This window comes from Vitis riparia, chromosome 18 (genome assembly GCF_004353265.1).
Source record: "Vitis riparia cultivar Riparia Gloire de Montpellier isolate 1030 chromosome 18, EGFV_Vit.rip_1.0, whole genome shotgun sequence".
NCBI classification, from domain to species: Eukaryota; Viridiplantae; Streptophyta; class Magnoliopsida; order Vitales; family Vitaceae; genus Vitis; species Vitis riparia.
In genome coordinates this window covers 7,555,245-7,572,488 of record NC_048448.1, presented here as the reverse complement: position 1 = coordinate 7,572,488, position 17,244 = coordinate 7,555,245, and the positions used below count along the sequence as shown (strand labels likewise).

The 17,244-nt window shown below is 36.3% G+C and overlaps 3 protein-coding genes across 4 annotated transcripts; 2 read left to right on the top strand and 1 right to left on the bottom strand.

The window, feature by feature from the left end:
* Positions 1-1,035: 1,035 nt before the first annotated feature.
* Positions 1,036-2,336, top strand: LOC117907831 (probable strigolactone esterase DAD2). The gene is made up of 2 exons (XM_034821488.1): positions 1,036-1,547; positions 1,701-2,336. Exons 1-2 carry the CDS (start codon positions 1,177-1,179, stop codon positions 2,128-2,130), a joined length of 801 nt encoding a protein of 266 aa, XP_034677379.1. The 5' UTR covers positions 1,036-1,176; the 3' UTR covers positions 2,131-2,336.
* A 3,128-nt stretch (positions 2,337-5,464) lies between these two features.
* On the bottom strand, positions 5,465-7,863 carry LOC117907524 (U-box domain-containing protein 4). The gene is made up of 2 exons (XM_034821086.1): positions 6,716-7,863; positions 5,465-6,117 (listed from the first exon to the last, which is right to left on the bottom strand). Exons 1-2 carry the CDS (start codon positions 7,655-7,657, stop codon positions 6,040-6,042), a joined length of 1,020 nt encoding a protein of 339 aa, XP_034676977.1. The 5' UTR covers positions 7,658-7,863; the 3' UTR covers positions 5,465-6,039.
* A 7,982-nt stretch (positions 7,864-15,845) lies between these two features.
* Positions 15,846-17,036, top strand: LOC117907958 (mitochondrial outer membrane protein porin 2-like). Of its 2 annotated transcripts, none has more exons than XR_004650097.1 (4): positions 15,846-15,950; positions 16,051-16,140; positions 16,226-16,437; positions 16,587-17,036. XR_004650097.1 is itself a non-coding variant. In XM_034821646.1 (4 exons), exons 1-4 carry the CDS (start codon positions 15,933-15,935, stop codon positions 16,891-16,893), a joined length of 624 nt encoding a protein of 207 aa, XP_034677537.1. In that variant the 5' UTR covers positions 15,846-15,932; the 3' UTR covers positions 16,894-17,036. The 2 variants fall into 2 exon arrangements, 1 of the variants encoding a protein (XP_034677537.1); XM_034821646.1 differs by having other exon boundaries at positions 16,054-16,140.
* Positions 17,037-17,244: the final 208 nt, after the last annotated feature.

The window sequence follows — 17,244 nt, the reverse complement described above, 5'->3', positions numbered from 1 at the left end:
ATCAGTAGTTGTATTGGACTCTTGGGCATCATTGTTTGAACCTAAACTGAGCCTCATTTACATGTCCTTTGATGCTAAAATTCCACCACACTGGACAGTCGGAGACTCAACCCCAGAAAAGGCCGAGTCTAGTTTGACATTTCAAGGCTCCCCATTGTCACTCTTGAGTCTTGACCAATTTATTCCTAATGTTTATTATGTATGGGGCATAATGGGCACCATCAATTTCTATTGGAGAAGGTGGGATCGATCACTAATTAAAAAATGGTTCTAGAACCTAATCTCAATAATTATCCCTCACTCAAGTCGCCTTCGTTTGAAAGGATAAGGCCCATGGAGTAGTACAACACCCATCAACATCACCATGTCATCCCAATATCACAACCCTGTAAATTTGCAAGTTACTCTTGGAGAGGCTAATAACTAATTTTCAAATTCTGAACGTAACAAAAACAATTTTGAAAAACAGATTTCAAACACATAATTGAGATTTGAGCTCCAACATTCAATAATCACGTACACTTGGCAGGAAGTTTTGGAAACTGGCGCTTTGAGTATGTGATTAGTATAAGGTCATTTGATCTATAAGGTACTCATTTTTTTTTTCTTTGGGTAATTTTGTGAAACCTTAAAGTGGCATATGGTTGGGCAAAAAAACCAAGGGGGGATGAATCAGGATATTTCGCTTCCTCCAATCATCAAAAGAAAAAGAAGTAAAAATGAAAAAGAGAAAAACGAATCTAATGGTAGAGGGCGTCTAAATCAGAGCCCAAAAATAGTGACACCAAGCTTCACAGCCCAGCGATAAATCCAAGGCAAGAAGAGCCAAAAGATGGCAGAAGCAAACACTAATGAATTAAATAAGAGCTTGTGTGCAAAAAGAAGAGTCCAATTTCAATGGGTCATGGCTCCAGAATAAGGGGTACCCCACCTCTGAGGTACCGTCCAGACCAAAGGAAAAGCCACAACACACACAACATAATACTATAGAGTGGAGCTAGCTACTTTTGGCAGCAATATAAATAGGAACCCAAACATACAAAAGCTTTGAGAGGCAAAACCCACATCCAGAAAGACCTTCACCTACCCATCCTTTCTATATCATAATTCATACACACCGTATCCATTCTTCGGAGAGAAATTTCAGAACCAAGCTCTCCCACCTCATTGTCACACATGGGTAACACCCTCTTGGAAGCTCTGAATGTCCGAGTGGTTGGGAACGGCGAGCGGGTGCTTGTTCTCGCCCATGGCTTCGGCACCGATCAATCTGCGTGGCAACGCATTCTCCCTTATTTCTTGCCCCATTTCCGTATCATTCTCTATGACCTTGTCTGTGCCGGCAGCGTCAATCCTGACTATTTTGACTTCAGGCGCTACACCACTCTCGATGCCTTCGTCGACGACCTTCTCAACATCCTTGATGCTCTCGGCGTTGATCGTTGCGCTTATGTCGGCCACTCCGTCTCCGCCATGATTGGGATTCTGGCTTCCATTCGCCGCCCGGAGCTCTTCACTAAACTCGTACTCATCGGTGCTTCTCCCAGGTAATCGAAAGAAAGAAAAAGGAAAACCCAAAAAAATTGGGTGTGATGAATTCATTTGCGAATACACGTGGGGTTTTTTTTTTTTTTTTTTCTAATTTTCTTGCTAACCAAACAAAAAGACCCAAATTTGCTCCGAAATTTGTGCACTCCCAGATTCCTAAACGACCACGACTACCACGGGGGATTCGAGGAAGGTGAAATCGAGAAAGTATTCTCGGCAATGGAGGCCAACTACGACGCCTGGGTCCACGGCTTCGCGCCACTATCTGTGGGCGCCGACGTTCCAGCCGCCGTCCGCGAATTCAGCCGGACTTTGTTCAACATGAGGCCCGATATAACGCTGTTCGTATCGCGAACCATCTTTAACAGCGACTTGAGGGGCGTACTGGGCTTGGTCAAGGTGCCCTGCTGCATAATTCAAACCGCCAAGGACGTATCGGTGCCGACTTCGGTGGCGCTTTACCTCAAAAACCATCTTGGAGGGCGGAACACGGTGGAGATGTTGAACGTGGAGGGCCACCTCCCCCATCTAAGCGCGCCGATGTTACTGGCTCCGGTCCTCCGTCGTGCCCTCTCACGGTGACGGAAGTCAATGCTACGTGTATCTGCCCATAGCGATAGGTGGGCTGGGACCCAGAAATGTAACAGATAGAATAAGAGTGTAGCGATGTTGACACCTGGCAAATAAATTGTGGACACCGGTTCTTGGGATTCTGGGGCTATATAGTCTTCAGACTTCAAGATAAGAAGAATCCGCATGTGATCATCACGTGACGACGTTTCCGTTTTTGTCTTCCTCTTTTTTCTTTTGTTTTTGGTTTTCTTTTCTTTTTCTCCGTTGGTCCATCCCTTTAACTTTATTAGGCCAGACAAGAAGCCCACCAAAAAAGGGTTTTTTTTTTTTTTTAACTTAAAAAATTAAAAAAAATTTAAAAAGAAATTGAAAAAGGAATGGAAATGTGAAGGTGTACTTAACTTACCATTCTAAGGTGAATTAGGTGCTTCAAATCAGGTATCTTACAAGAGAAAATTTACGAAATGTGTCACATCTTCACTCTCGGACGTCAGGATCTTTCGTATGATTGCTAACATCCAAATATGGGCTGGCCCACGACTTTATGGGCCCTTATCAGGTTTCCTCTCTATCCATGATTGTCATTTGGGCCGTACGTTGTCCATTTGCTTTTCTTTTAAAAAAACAAGACAATTTTTTTTTTACAAAATTTCACTTCTTCTTTTGGCCTTTTTCAAAATTTTCATTTTAATTTTTTGCTGTTCTTAGTAAAATTTTCTCTTCGATTGGTACTAAAATCCTTAGAGAAAACAACACTACTCCAGTAAATATAATGGGATGTCGACCTATTTTGAGAAAATTCCCAAGGAAAACCTACCCTCGTCGTCGTGTGTAAGCCTGTATGCTCCCTTTTAAGACCCTGTATGCAATGGAAAGGTGGAGAGAGAGATGGCACGAACACCATCTCTGTGAAATTAAGGTTTAATACCATGTTAAATTTATTAATTTTTTTAAAATCTTAAACTTTTAAAATATGAGTTGAATATGTATGTCATGCTTGTTTTGACATTAAATGTAAAAAAATTATTGAAGTGTTATGAAATGATAACAATGATAATTTGAAAATATAATAAAAAAAAAATATAGAATGATAAATAAAATAATGGGTAAAAATACTGACGTGATAAAAATTTTCCTTTATGATAAAAGCCTTCACCAGACAATATTGAAAAATATTTACAAGACAAAATTACAACCTCTTTCAATTAAGAGAAAATAATATAAAAACTTATAAAAGAATTAAAGATTTATTTTTTCTGACGTGGGATGACTTCAAAAGGATAAAAAAGTCATTTACAAGTGAGTTAGCGAGAAGGTGGAGGTGATTGGTCTCTTTTAAGGACACCCCAATACCTTGTTATCTTCTAGAATCCAAAACCTTGAAGAAGCAGGAGCCTATGGGCTGAGTATATGAATCCCAAGTTGGGTGAAGAAAGGAATAGATACAGATTAGAAATACAAACAACTTTTCCACGGTACATGAGAAATGATACCTCATCCTAGAAGACCTCAGTGCTCTATTGCTCTACATCCACATATCCGTGGGTGGAATAAGACTTAATGGAGAATATTTAATTTGGCAAGTGTTTGTTTTGTCACAATACGCAGGACTATTACCCCTGAGAACTTCCGGGTAATACATATTGGGCCAAGTAGATAACAACTTGGGCCAGGTACTGGGCCCTTGTAGTAGCCAGCCCATAGAAAGTTGATGAAGACTCTCCAATTTAGCCCAATTGTTTGTCAGGGGAGAATATGTGATTTTCCCGGTCAGTGGGGGGCTATTAAAGAAGAGGGATGCAGATTGAACAAACATCCTTTTATAATAATAATAAAAATAAATTTGTGCTATAATCCAGCTCTAAATGCTCACAAAACATTAAAGAAAGTAGAAGCAAATTAATGAGAAACTGAGTTGGCCCATTGTCTGGTATTTTCAAGCATGAATGTCAGGAACAGGTAGTAAGGGGCTTAATCATTTGTAGTTAAGCCATTCTTTGGGTTACTTACTTTATCAGACAAGTGGTTCTTAATTTAGAATTTTGTAAATGCCTACTACGAGAAAAGAGCGTTTACTTTATGCCATTCATTGCAAAGGAGCACCAAGCCCATTTAAGTATGCATCACATCAGGATTATTCCTACTATATATTATTATTAAAGTCATGTTTGAATGACTCATGTTTTTTTCTTTTTTTTTTCTTTTTTTTTTTGGCTTTTTGGGTTTTAGACTTTTAGTTGGGGGAAGAGAAATGGTCAAGCTTGATGGCTCTTGTAGTGTAGTCAATAAAAGAGCTACCCTCCGTCACACACTTGGAAAATGGGAAACGGTGAAGGCAGACTTTATGAACGGTTGCTGAGGTAAGCACCGACCTTTTGTTGATTAGGTCTTGGTCATGGCCCAAACCCGACTCTGCCGGACCCGGTCAATGCCCTTAAAGATAAATAAGTAGTGGCATCTACTGCCCAACTCTCCATTCTGTCTTAGCCTCCACCCTCTTTTCCAAAACCATCAAACATGTATGTAGCTTTCCAAAAATTTAATCTTATGTTTGATTTTTCAAATATAAAGAGTATATTTTGTTGAAGAAAAATATAATATAAAACACGTTTTTCTATGTTTGATTCCACAATACCTCCAACTTACGCGTCTACGGCCATGAATTAAGGAGATTAGAGTTAACAATTGACCAATCACCACTCGAGTAATGCGATGAACATTCAACTAAACCCCACATTGTCACCCTTCAAACCACGTGACTGCTCGCTCGCCCTTGGGAAAATGCTGATCTTTTCAAACAACATTGAGGGCCGGATCATCAGCCACTGGCAGTGGCTGGTTATACATCAAATTACAGGGCTCTCACGTTAGGTTGACTCGAGACAGGGATATCTTAACTTCCATGAGGTGAGGTTGGCCTTTTCTGATCATTTCTGACAATACTTTTTTCACAGGATTACATAAATTCTCAGCCACGAAAATTAAAATGTACCCAGCAAGCGCAGCTACCTCATACCTCATCTGACGTACATTCTCATCCACATTTCCAAATATGAGCAACAGTACAGAAGGAGAGATATTTCTTTTGATTTCACTCTCTCATGAAATTGGAGGTGAAAAAGAAAGAAACGAAGACAAAGTTGATGTGAAAGGTAGGACGTGCTTGTATCACAGGGATTCACTCGTCTACATCTGAGATAAATGAAGTACCTACCATTCATTGTGGTTAATAATGGGCCTCATTTCTCAAGCCTCACCTGATAGTCTGATACACAGTTGAGTTTTAATTGGATTTTTGATAGCTGTAAAATGGTAATTTACATGAAAACTCTAGAAAATAAAATTGTTTTTATTTTGTGATTTGATATAATGTGGGAAAAAACTATACAAAAGGTGAGTCATCAAATAAAATAATGGAGAATCAGCCGCCATCATAAGTTGGGGGAAGGTGAAGGACAAACCGAGTTGATAAAAGGGAAAGATTGGCACGTGGCAGACCAAGAGAAGCGCTAAGCTGTTCAAAAATCAATGGCTACGATTTGAAAAAAGATTCCCGGGCCTCAGTCTCAGCACGCGTTCCTCGTGGACACGTTAGCGATTTGTCAAATCCATCCACCAGAATGCTTTTACTTCTCTTTCTCCATTTTGATTCCTTATTTTATTCCCATGGCTGCCATTGCCTTTACTTTTCCTAATGCTTTCTTCTCCGACTCACAAAAGTGACATATGATAAATAATCAAACAAAGAGCGTGTATCACGACTTTCCAATCCAAAACCCAAACAAACCCACATCCGTCTGTCACAAATTTTACAAGCTCCGTTGCACGGATATTTACATTTTTTTCTCTCTCTCTTTTTTTTTTTTTCTTTTCGCCGAAGTGTGACTGTGTTGTTACATGACATGTGGTGTGGGGGCCTTAGACTGACACATCTGACGTTCTGGCAGCGACGTTGCCGGATCTTGGTTGCCGTAGAAGATCAATGAGTGCCTCCGCCTGTCCACGTTAAACGACAAACACCACTGAAATAAATTAACCAACTCCAAATAAGTTCAAGTAAACAAACAACATCAATTGATCATGGATACCGACTGCCACTTCGGTGGATAGATGGGCCAGATGGCCACTCAACTTCTCTTGTTTCTTTGTTTTTTCTCATATTACATGGCAATTCTTCTTACATTTGAGCCTGAGGGGGAGCCACGTGTATGAAAGGGCCAACCGAAACCTTTGGTTAACCCCTCTTTTTAAGAAAAAAAAATTATGTTTTAAAAAAACATAAAGAAATTAAAAATAAAAGTAACACGGAATTATGTTAATTAAATAATTTCTAACGGAAATCTTTTCTGTGTTAAAAAATTTAAACACTTTAACAATTAAAATAATTAAAAATTAACCACTTTGTTTGTACATTCTGGAAAACAAAAGAAAAAGTAGTGGGTTCATTGTCCTACTTTTCTTTTCAATTTTTTCCCCCTCCTTTAATCAAGAAGCCGGAAAACAAAATCCTCAAGAATTCTATACCCTTAAGCTGCAATTTTGTAATCCTTAGCAAAAAAAGATTGAACTGATGAGGGAGGGATAAGTTTCTAACCTTCTGTTTAGAGCGATTGGCGCTGGACTGTGACAATGCGACCAGAGGAGGAATTGCTCCTTCGCGGGCTACCATATTGCGATAAGCCAAGCTATCCTCGCAAATCTGTAAGAGAATTGCAACTGCAATTTCTTTCTGCCTCTGCGATCCGTCTTCAAGGATCTCCACGAGTACCGGAATACCATCTTCCTCAACCAAAGAAGTTCTGCCTTCAGGGAGAGAAACCAATTGGCTTAACACGTAAGCTGCTTTATCCACCATATTGGACCCAAAATCCGCCATCAATTCCACTAGAGGCTTCATGATCCCGGCTTGAATTGCTCTGATTTTGTTCTCTTTCACCGAACATAGCGAATATAGAGTCGTCGAGGCGTCCTTTTTCCCCCGAAAACTACCATACCCTAATAGATTCACTAGCAGCGGAATCGCTCCCGCCATTCCGATTACAATCTTGTTCTCCTCTATCTGTGACAAGCGGAGCAGAGCACAAGCTGCGTTCTCCTTCGCTGTTGATGTCCCAGTCTTGAGAGCTCTAACCAGTGGTTTAATAGCTCCCGATGAGGCTATCAGTTCCTTATTCTCGTCGCACAGAGAGAGATTCAAAATCGCCGTAACTCCGTTCTCTTGAAGCTGAGCATCAGAGGAAGAGATAAGAGAAATCAACGGCTTGATAGCCCCGGCCCCAGCGATCTTGAGACGATTCTCGGGCTTGTTCTTGGCGAGGAGCCTGATCTCCATGGCGGCTTGCTTTTGCTCATCAATCGAACAAGAGTCGAGATCGGAAACGAGCTGCCGGATCAGATCATCGCAATTGTCCGCAGCGCAGGCTAGCAGCAGTCGGCGGCCCTGAGACGATGTCGTCGGAAACTCACCGGATCTATCGCTGTTACAGTCACTGAAAGTCGAGGAATAATCGTTATGATCACCGGAGCTCTGCCCCATGTAGATATAGTTGGCCGGAATCTCGGTCTCCGTTGACGAAATTCTCCCTTATCACAGCATCAAACGGTGGGGTATCACCGGAGAGTTGGAATTTTGGGTTACCAGATTCGAAAAGAACTCATTCGGGTAATGTTTGACTGGCACTGTGGTTGAGAGAGAGCGTAAGAGGGGATGCCAAAATATAAAAGGGGAGAGAAAGAGAGGGATAAACACCTGGATTAAGCGTCTCGCCTAGTTCTGACACGTGCACATTTTGACCATACTGAATCCCAGTCGGGCCGAGCACGTGCGAAGGGCTCTTTAAACGCGTGCATCGAAGGTTCGCTATTCGATAAAGCATTTTCGAAGTCGAGCCTCCCTTTAACCCTTCACCCCTGACGCCCCTTACCCACTCTTCACTCCTCCCTCCCTCTCTCTCATTTATTACTTTTTAATTTAATCTATACGACACCATCTCTTCGCGTTCCACAGCTCCACGTCATCACAAGTACCAATTCTCCCGCTACCCAACACCACCTTCTTTCGTCGCATTATTTGTCCCTAGTGCGTTTGTTACTCATTTGTTTTTTTTTACCTTTTTAATATTTAAATTTTTAAAATTTTTAAATATTAAAAAAATTAAAAATAATTTTTTAAATTATCATTAAACACATTTTAATTTATATTTATAATAATTTTTAAAATTAAAAAATACATTTAATAATTAAAATTTATTTTTATTTTTTATTCTTAAAAAAATAAAATATTTTTAAAAAACATCTTTTAATTATTTTATCCTATTTTTTCATATACAAAAATAATTAAAAATAAAATACTAAATATGAAAAGTATTTTAAGTTTTTAAACAGATTTTTGTTTTAAAAATATTTTTTAAAAACTGTTTTTAAAAATTATATAAAAAATAATTACATAATAAAATTTTATTTTTTGTTGTATTTATTTTCATTTCTAATATCATAAATCTTTAGCGCCGGAAACGATAGTTAGCTAAGATTTGATTGGAGTGAGTGGGAGATTGAGAATAAGGCGCCGGCCTCCGTATTTTATATTTTCAAAATAGAAACAAGAAAAAGAGAATATGAGGAGAAAGCAATGAAGTGCGTTTTAAATGTCTTAAAAGGAAAAAATTGCTACTTAAATATCTCTTTTCTAAAAAAAAAAAAAAAAAAAAAAAAAAGAAAAAACAGCCGTGACGATGATATTTAATAAAACATAGTAAATTAAAAAAAATATCTGGGTAATCCCAGTCATCCTACCACATCAGCAATCTAACAATCTTTATTTTCATTTTTATAACCTTCGTATCCTTTTCAAATAAAGAGGAGAAGCCGGTTAACAGTATACAATATCAAGGTATACCTAACATTCCACTTCTCTAAGGGAAAAATGATAATTTCTTAAGATGGAGTCACCCCCCACTTTGTCATTAAATATTGGAACCCATGAATGGAAAATTGGTGACAAGCACCTCAGTTTGAAATTTTCAACTTGTGTAGTGGCAGTAGATCTTCAGAAAGGCATTTTCTAATAATTATTACTGTGTAAGAATATATAGGTCATAATTAATATTGATGTCATTTCTTTGCAGGCATGGGGGGTGCGCAGAAGGCACCATCACCATGCTGAATGGGGCTTGACCAAAATCATATCCTTTGAAAGACAGGATAAAGTGGCAGTTGATAACTGTAATCCTATTTCTCCAAGGACCATGGCCTCAACGCTTGTTCCTTCCCCTTTGCCCCGCTACTACTTGCTCTAGTGGAATGAGCCTACGTGTTGATTCTCTTTCACGTTCAGTTATTGATTTCTACGAGAAACTTCATGGAATGGCTTCAAGCCCAGTTATTGATTCTCTTTCAAGTTTTTTTCCTTAATTTTTTTCAATTAAAAACATGTGTGGAAAGACAGAATATCCCGGTGCTGGTAGAGTTTGATAAGTTAAGAACGACTGCAAGGGGCATTGGTGATTGGTCCAAAGATTGATACCCAGGTGCGCATGTCTTCAATTTACTGTTAGATGGACCTACGGAACAACATAATGATTAAAGTACCACAGTAACATCTCTCTTTGATTTTGGGATTAATAGAGAAAGCTTTCCCATTTTTTGAACCGCAGGAATAACCTATTTTTTATATGAATATTTTTTTTTTATATTTTAATTATTTATATATGTGTTTTAAAAAAAATTGTTATCTTTGTAAAACCATTTTTGTTTAAAATAAGTATTTTTTAGGTGAAAAAAAGTGAAAGGTTATTAGGTTTACGTAGACTCCTTCAAAGACCAATGATTTTTTTCACTTGGTTTAGGACCACCTGGGAAAGATTTTTTTTTTTTTTTTCTTTTTTCCATTTTTCTGAAGTGGAGGGAGGACTCCTTTTTGAAAGGAGACCAACTGCATGGACACGGCAAAGAGCATGGACGACCATGCTGGTGGTTGAGGACGACATGCTTGTTGATCGAGAAACAGGAGAGTGGGTGATAATTGTGATAGGAGGGTTTGAGGTTGAGGGGTTTTTTTAAGGTCACAGAGGGAGGTTTTCGGGGTTTTGGAGAGAGAAAGTCGCTACAAGAGGAGTTTTTGCAGAGGGATAGAGGTTTTTTTTCATGGAAGCGGAGAAAGGATTTTGAGTTCCAACGAGGGGGAGTGGGTGAGCGCATTCGGATGAAGGTTGCAGAGATGTTTTGGGAATGAAGATTTCTGAGAGATATTTTAAAGTGGAGGGAGTTTGCAACTCGGGGCGAACCAAGTGATCTCGCTCCAAAAGAATCACTCAGGTTTTGTGCTCTTTATTGTACACCGACCTCATTTTTATGATAGCGCATTGCTCGTTCGTGGGCCAGGTATGCATCAACTCTCTTTCTAGTCATTTTCTATACATGTTTCGATTCTCATATGTGCATGATCGATTTGGGTATCCATTAATTTTCCTATTGATCGCCACGTCGGTTTCATTTTATTAATAGAGACCCGACTTTAGGGACTTAGAAGGGTGTTACGGTCTTTATTATACCTTCCCGATAAGTAACCTGACCTTCGAGTCCGATCCGATTTTTCACAGACCACCTTTTCCAAAATAAGAAGTCACACTTAGGGTTTTATTTCTTATTTTGTTTACTCTTTTAAAAATAAAACAAAAATAAGTGGCGACTCCAAATCATTTTTTTAATAAATAAAATCATTTTCAAATAAAAATCGAACTCGTCATCGAGTGGAAAACGCATGAACCGAAATACAGGGTCCATAGTTTATTTGACAATTGTTTTCAAAAATAGTTTTTTATTTTTTAAAATAAAAAAACTATCAAATATGTTTGATAATCAAAAATTATTTTTTGTTTTTTATTTTTAAAAAAATATTTTTTAGTTGTTTTCACTTATTTTTAAAGTTGTTTTGAAAAATAATTATACAAACCTATTTAATGATTAAAAATAAAGTTGTAAGTATAAAAATTATTTTTAAAACACATTTAAAAATATTAAAAATAGGTTAAAAGTATTTCAAATTTTAAAATAAATTTTTGTTCTACAAAATATTAGAGAACGATTTTCAAAAACTATTCCTAAACACTATTTTAAAAACCAATTACCAAATAAAACCTAGATTTGCAATTCTTTGGTTTTTTTATTCTATTATCATTTCCTTTTATTGAAAAAAATATAGTTTTTTTTAACATTTTCATAGTAAACCCTGTTACTTTATTTATTTATTCCATTCATTTCATTTTTTCTCCAAACTCATTTATCCTTGTCATTAATAATTTTTGAAAATTATAAATATAACCTGGGATTAATATTTTTACTTTCATATTTTTTTTTTTCATAAAGTACTTGGCTGTGGGATGGGAATAAAAATTTAATTGAGGGTATTTTTGTTTTAAAAATATTATATTCCTTGTTGTAAAACGATGAACAATATGTGATTGTTACATTCTTTCAACCAAATAAACTTTTTCTCTCCTATCATGCGTCTCCAAGCCATGTCTTTTTCAGCACCATGACTTCATATTTTAAATATGACCTCCAACTTCCACCCTTTCCTTTTGGGTTCATGAGCCTCCATCATCTCTTTGCTTTACTATTTCTTTATTGGTTCATGACGGTCTAGGAAAACTCCCTCTTGGTATCTTTATGTCCTATTCCATCCTTCTATCTTTTCAAAAAACAATTCATTTTCATTTTCATTCATGATGTTCACCTTGTGATTAATATCGTTCAAAATGACCCTTTTATCGTGATGTAGGAGTCATATTATTAAAAAATATTTAAAAAAAAAAACGTAAGTTGAAGCATCAATCTCCAACCAAAGCTTCATTTTTATTTTTATTGAAGCTTCAATTACTAATTCTATTTTTATTTTTACTTGAATTCTTAATTGTCAATTGGGCTTTAATTCAAAATGAAGCTTTAATCGTCAATCGATGCTTTATTTTTAAACCAAAATCTCAATCGTCAATTAGAACTTTATTTTTGAACTAAAAAAAACCATTTATGTGTCTATATAAATAAAAAAAATGTTATACTGAATAAAAGTTTCAAATTGAACTCAATCCTAAATTTATTTGAAATGATAAGGTCGTTTTGGCTCAATTCTAAGTTTTATTTGCAAATAGCTCAAATACAATTAAATTAATAAGCAAAATGTTTATCTAAACTTAATTATAGATAAGTTTTATCTTCCAAAGACTTAACTTTTATTAAGTTCACACTCTTAATGTTTAAATCTATTTATTTTACAATTACAATAACAATAAATAATGATATATTAAATAAACTTAATGAACATTGAGTATAAACTTAATCATATTTGAGATATTTGTTACTAATGTTACCATGGAAATTTTATGTGATCACTTGTGTTATTGTTGTGGAACATCGATTGATTTCTAAATTTTTAAAATAATTTTTTCCAATAATTTTAGTAACTTTTAACAAGAAATTTTATAGTTATTAAAAATTAAATAAAATATAATTTTATCAAATTAAATAGCATATAATTTAATTAAATTAAATTAGTTAATAAAACTTAAAAAACCCACAAAATTTTAAAATCTCAAAATCCAAATTAAAAAATCATATTTGTTAAAAAAAATTAATACACCTAGAGCTAAAATAAAACAACAGCTAAAAATGTCATATTTATTAATAATAAAAATAATAAAAATTGTCAGCAATTCATTTGATAGTATTTGTCTTTTATTTTGATTTTATCTATTCAATCAAAAAACAAAGACCATCATCTTTTTCAATTTCTCCAAAAAAAAACAAAATAAAGGGTAATAAGTAGGTTTAGGTAATTAAAACTTCTTTGGTTATAGAATTTCCGTTATTTTCTCAAAGAAAATTCAAAATTATGACGGTATAATTTATGAATTGTTGGTATACATTTCGCTTTACCATTGTCGATTTCTTTACCTCCAGGGCCCGCCACGGAATATGCCGTGGGGATACGCCTATGCGATATCGATACCCGAATGTAGCAGCGGATGTGACAATGTAATCTTACCTGTGACTTGTCCCCTTTTTATTTTATTTTATTTTGTTGTTCCTTGATCTCAATTGCAGCGAATATATTAGCAGGTGATGCCAACCTTGAGCGTCACAAATATTCCGCCATGCACCACCCTTACTGCTTCATTGAACTTTCCGGAATTCTACAAAAACAAGCTACATGCAGGCTATGCAGGTTTTTAAGCCTGAAAACAAAACCTGTCTTTTTCTTTTCTTTTTTTGGGTACGTAGGCTGGACAAAGGAGAGACTCTAAGGGTGTTATATTGGCATCCTATAGGGCAGATGAGGAAGGGAGAAGGGGCTGGAGAGGTCACCGGAAGGATCGCCACAAAGGAATCCATGCTAACAATAGGATGCGCGTATGCAATTAATCCTCGCACACTGATAAAGGCCAAGATGAGCCACTATGGCTATTTTGGGGCTGGCTGAAACACGGTGTCATATGCAGTAACTACCACCGAAACGAAAATGATAGAATCCCAAGCCCTTCAAATCTAGTGCCATGTATTTAGGATTATGGAATCTCAAGCAAATCAGTGGGAAACTTTGATAAATTAATCTTTGATCTCCATTATCACCAAAACATATGTAGGATATAATTATGAATTCACTTAGAACATGTATTTATTCACATGAAACATACCCAAATCCATTTGATGAAGTTTGGTTGAAGATGTATGGATCTTCTAAGGCCGAGGAGGGTAACCACCGTCACTGGATTCTCTCTGACAATGGGAAGCGGGAGAGATTAGGGTTCTATTCTATTCAAAAAATGTAATATGCAAAATGAACAGAACATTGGCCTTTTATACCCTCCTGCCTTAGGGACCATACCCATTGGGCTATTAGGCCTCACGGGTCTTAGGCCCATTATCCAAGACTCGTGATGGCGTTTGAGTTCTACACATAGGTAGCCCATACTTTTGAATGAACAAATAACAAACTGAAAAGTGAATAACATAATCATGAATTATTGTGAGATATGTGAGTTCATATCTTAACAAACTTATCTTCATGAAACCCCAGCAATTACATAGGATTATGACTATGTCTGAAGACACCAAAATATGATATACGGAGGACGGTCCCCTTACATCACTTTGGGATGGGTATTTTGTTCTTATTGGTTTAATCTACCTGTTTAGCCCCCTATCATAGATTGTTTAGGTAATGAAGTTATTTATAATTTACAATCAATTATTTGGTGATCAAATTTTTTTAAAGATGTATTACAAAATTTATTTTTGAAAATTATTATAATCCATCTTTCAATCGAATTTTGTAAGTAATTTATTTCGTAGTTTACTTTTATAATAAAAAATAACCAACCTCCACCCCTTTCCTTTGGGTTCACGAGCCCTCATCATCTCTTTGATTTACTATTTTTTTTTTATCTTGATGTTCCATCCCATTCTCTCCTATATTTCAAAAAACAAATCATTTTCATGATATTCATCTAGTGAATAATATTTATTTGTAAAAAATTCAATTAAGGTTAAATTTTCATTAAGACGATTCACTCAAACTATATCAGGGTTAAGTTTTATTTACAAAAAAATCATCCAACTTATACTATGATCAAGTTTTATATCCAAAAAACTTAACTATAGTTAAGTTTTCATGTAAATTCTATTAAAGTTAAATTTTATTTACAAATAATTCAAATCTGATTAAGTTTATAATCAAAATGTTTATCTAAACTTAATTATAGTTTAGTTTTATCTTCTAAAAACTTAAGTTTTATTAAGTTCACACTCTTAATGTTGAAATTATGATATATTAAATAAATTTTAATCATATATTTTCTTCCTTCAACAAGAGCAGGCATTTCAATTGGAAAACTGTCAATGGACATGGGTTCTGCAAACATGAAGAATGGCCCTGGATACTTCTCTGATATGGGCTGGAAGGCTAACGGTAAAACAAATTTTTCTATGGACTCATTCAATCTAATACTATACATGTGGCATTACAACTGTTGATTAATTGATTGAATTTTCAGAGACTCTCACGAGGGACTACCTTCTTTCTCTGAGGTTCTGCATCGCCTCTAACTTCGGGAACGGTTGGGTATGAACATAATCTGCTTTTCTTTCCAGCCTTTCTTTTCATTTTCTTGAATGTAATTGGTTTTGTTGATTAGTTTTGCTGCATTGATCATTTCTTTGGTTATCGAATTTCCGTTTTATTTTCATTTTTATTGAATGCTTGCGGATTAGGCTCCCACTTGGTACAAAGGAAATTATAGATGTATAATTTATGAATTGTTCTGTTTGGTCATCGAGAAAAGAAAAAGAAATTATTTTTTTGAAGCATAATATCCAAGAAATCGAAGAGCATATTTGATTGAACTGGTCACTTGAATTATGACCCAACCAGAAAATTAGGGGAAAAAAATCGAGGAATAAACACTAATTTGTGGAGAAGATTAGAATAGACCTAAAAAGAATCAAGAGGAAATCCAGTCCGATCAAAGTCCCTTGAATCTTTTTGAAGACGAGACCACTCTGCCCTTTGTAGGCAGCACCGGCTAATTAAAAAGAGAAACAAAAAACTCCGAGTGGCTTTTGGTGTTTAACAGATTTTTAGCAAGTAGATTAAAAAAAAAAAGGTATTAGGAAGAATAAGTTGGTAACTCAATCTTTATCATTGTCGATTTCTTTACCTCCAGGGCCTCACCTCCACCATTGCGAAATGGTATGGAACTTACCGTGGGGATACGACTATACGATATGAAGACCCGAATGTGAGAGCGAATGTGAGAATGGATGCACGGATGAATGTAATCTTACCTGTGATTTGTTTCCCATTATTTATTTATTTATTTATTTGTTGTTAATCTCGATTGCAAGGAATCTTGCTAACAGTGGTATTGGGGTTAGTAGGTGAAACCAACCTTGAGCGTCACAAATTTTCTGCCATCCACCAGGTTTATTGGTTCATTTAACTTTTTGAAATCCTACAAAAACAAGGTACTATTTCATCGTGTGGCAAACTAGATATCACATTAGGCCGGCTGTGGAGGTTTTGAAGCCTGCATTTTCCTTTCCATTGCAGCTAGCGGTTGAATACTTCCATGAGTATGCAACTTTAGGCGCAGCAGTTACCCTAAACTACTTTCTCCCCATTGACGTTTCAGCAGTTTTTGGTACGCCCTGGATTAATTTTGGGGGTGAGGCTACATATTCGGTGTTCAATGGGACTTGGGACAAATACAGTGTTGGTGTAAGCTGGGCGACGCAACAACACTCCGCTCTCTCCTTCACTCTGTAAGTCCTCTCCACTATACCAAAAAAAATGGTTGCCCACCTGTTAGTTTTTGGATTCTTGATTGTGAACAGAGAGATTTCCGTGGATATTTTTAATCATGATTTACCCTGAAAACAAAACGTGTCTTTTTTTTGGTTTTTTTTTGTAGGCTGGACAAAGGAGAGACTCTAAGGGTGTTATATTGGCATCCTATAGGGCAGATGAAGAAGGGAGCAGTGGCAGGTGAGGTCAAAAGAAGGATCGCCACAAAGGAATCCAAGCTAACAATAGGATGCGCATATGCAATTAATCCTCACACACTGATAAAGGTCAGGATGAACCAGTATGGCTATTTTGGGGCTGCACTGAAACAGGAGGTCCAACCAAATACCTTTTTCACAATTTCTGGCACCTTCGAACTCCAGGCCTTGAGGAAGGCTCCCCGGATTGGGGTGGCACTCGAGCATAAGGGTTGAATGCTACCGGATTTGGTGGTGGGGATTAAATTTTTTTTTTTGGTCGGGTTACAGAAAGAGAGCTAACCTCTCACTCCCTCCTAATCAATTTTGGCCGCCTCCCTCACTACATTTTCTTGAATGCGGTTGTTTGATGCACAAAAAATACAACAATGTTGCATAAATAAATCAAGGATATTTTGAATTCCAAGCCTCTTCCATCAGTTTGAATGATGTTCCTACTTTTACAAATGCTCGTCCGCTGGTACTTTTTTTGGGTTAAAAACCACATGGACGAGTTTTATTTGGGCAAACAATTCATTGAAAAAACACTTCATAAACTAATCAAAAGAACTTCACAAACTACAAACA

What these genes read in the sequence shown, in the direction of transcription:
- LOC117907831 (XM_034821488.1), top strand. Translation starts at nt 1,177, where the DNA reads ATGGGTAACACCCTCTTGGAAGCTCTGAATGTCCGAGTGGTTGGGAAC. An exon ending in CTCATCGGTGCTTCTCCCAG is followed by an intron (nt 1,548 to 1,700) that starts GTAATCGAAAGA and finishes GTGCACTCCCAG; the next exon opens with ATTCCTAAACGACCACGACT.
- LOC117907524 (XM_034821086.1), bottom strand. Translation starts at nt 7,657, where the DNA reads ATGGGGCAGAGCTCCGGTGATCATAACGATTATTCCTCGACTTTCAGT. An exon ending in CCAATCGCTCTAAACAGAAG is followed by an intron (nt 6,118 to 6,715) that starts GTTAGAAACTTA and finishes TAACGTGGACAG; the next exon opens with GCGGAGGCACTCATTGATCT.
- LOC117907958 (XM_034821646.1), top strand. An exon ending in TGAAATCCTACAAAAACAAG is followed by an intron (nt 16,141 to 16,225) that starts GTACTATTTCAT and finishes TTTCCATTGCAG; the next exon opens with CTAGCGGTTGAATACTTCCA. An exon ending in TCCGCTCTCTCCTTCACTCT is followed by an intron (nt 16,438 to 16,586) that starts GTAAGTCCTCTC and finishes TTTTTTTTGTAG; the next exon opens with GCTGGACAAAGGAGAGACTC.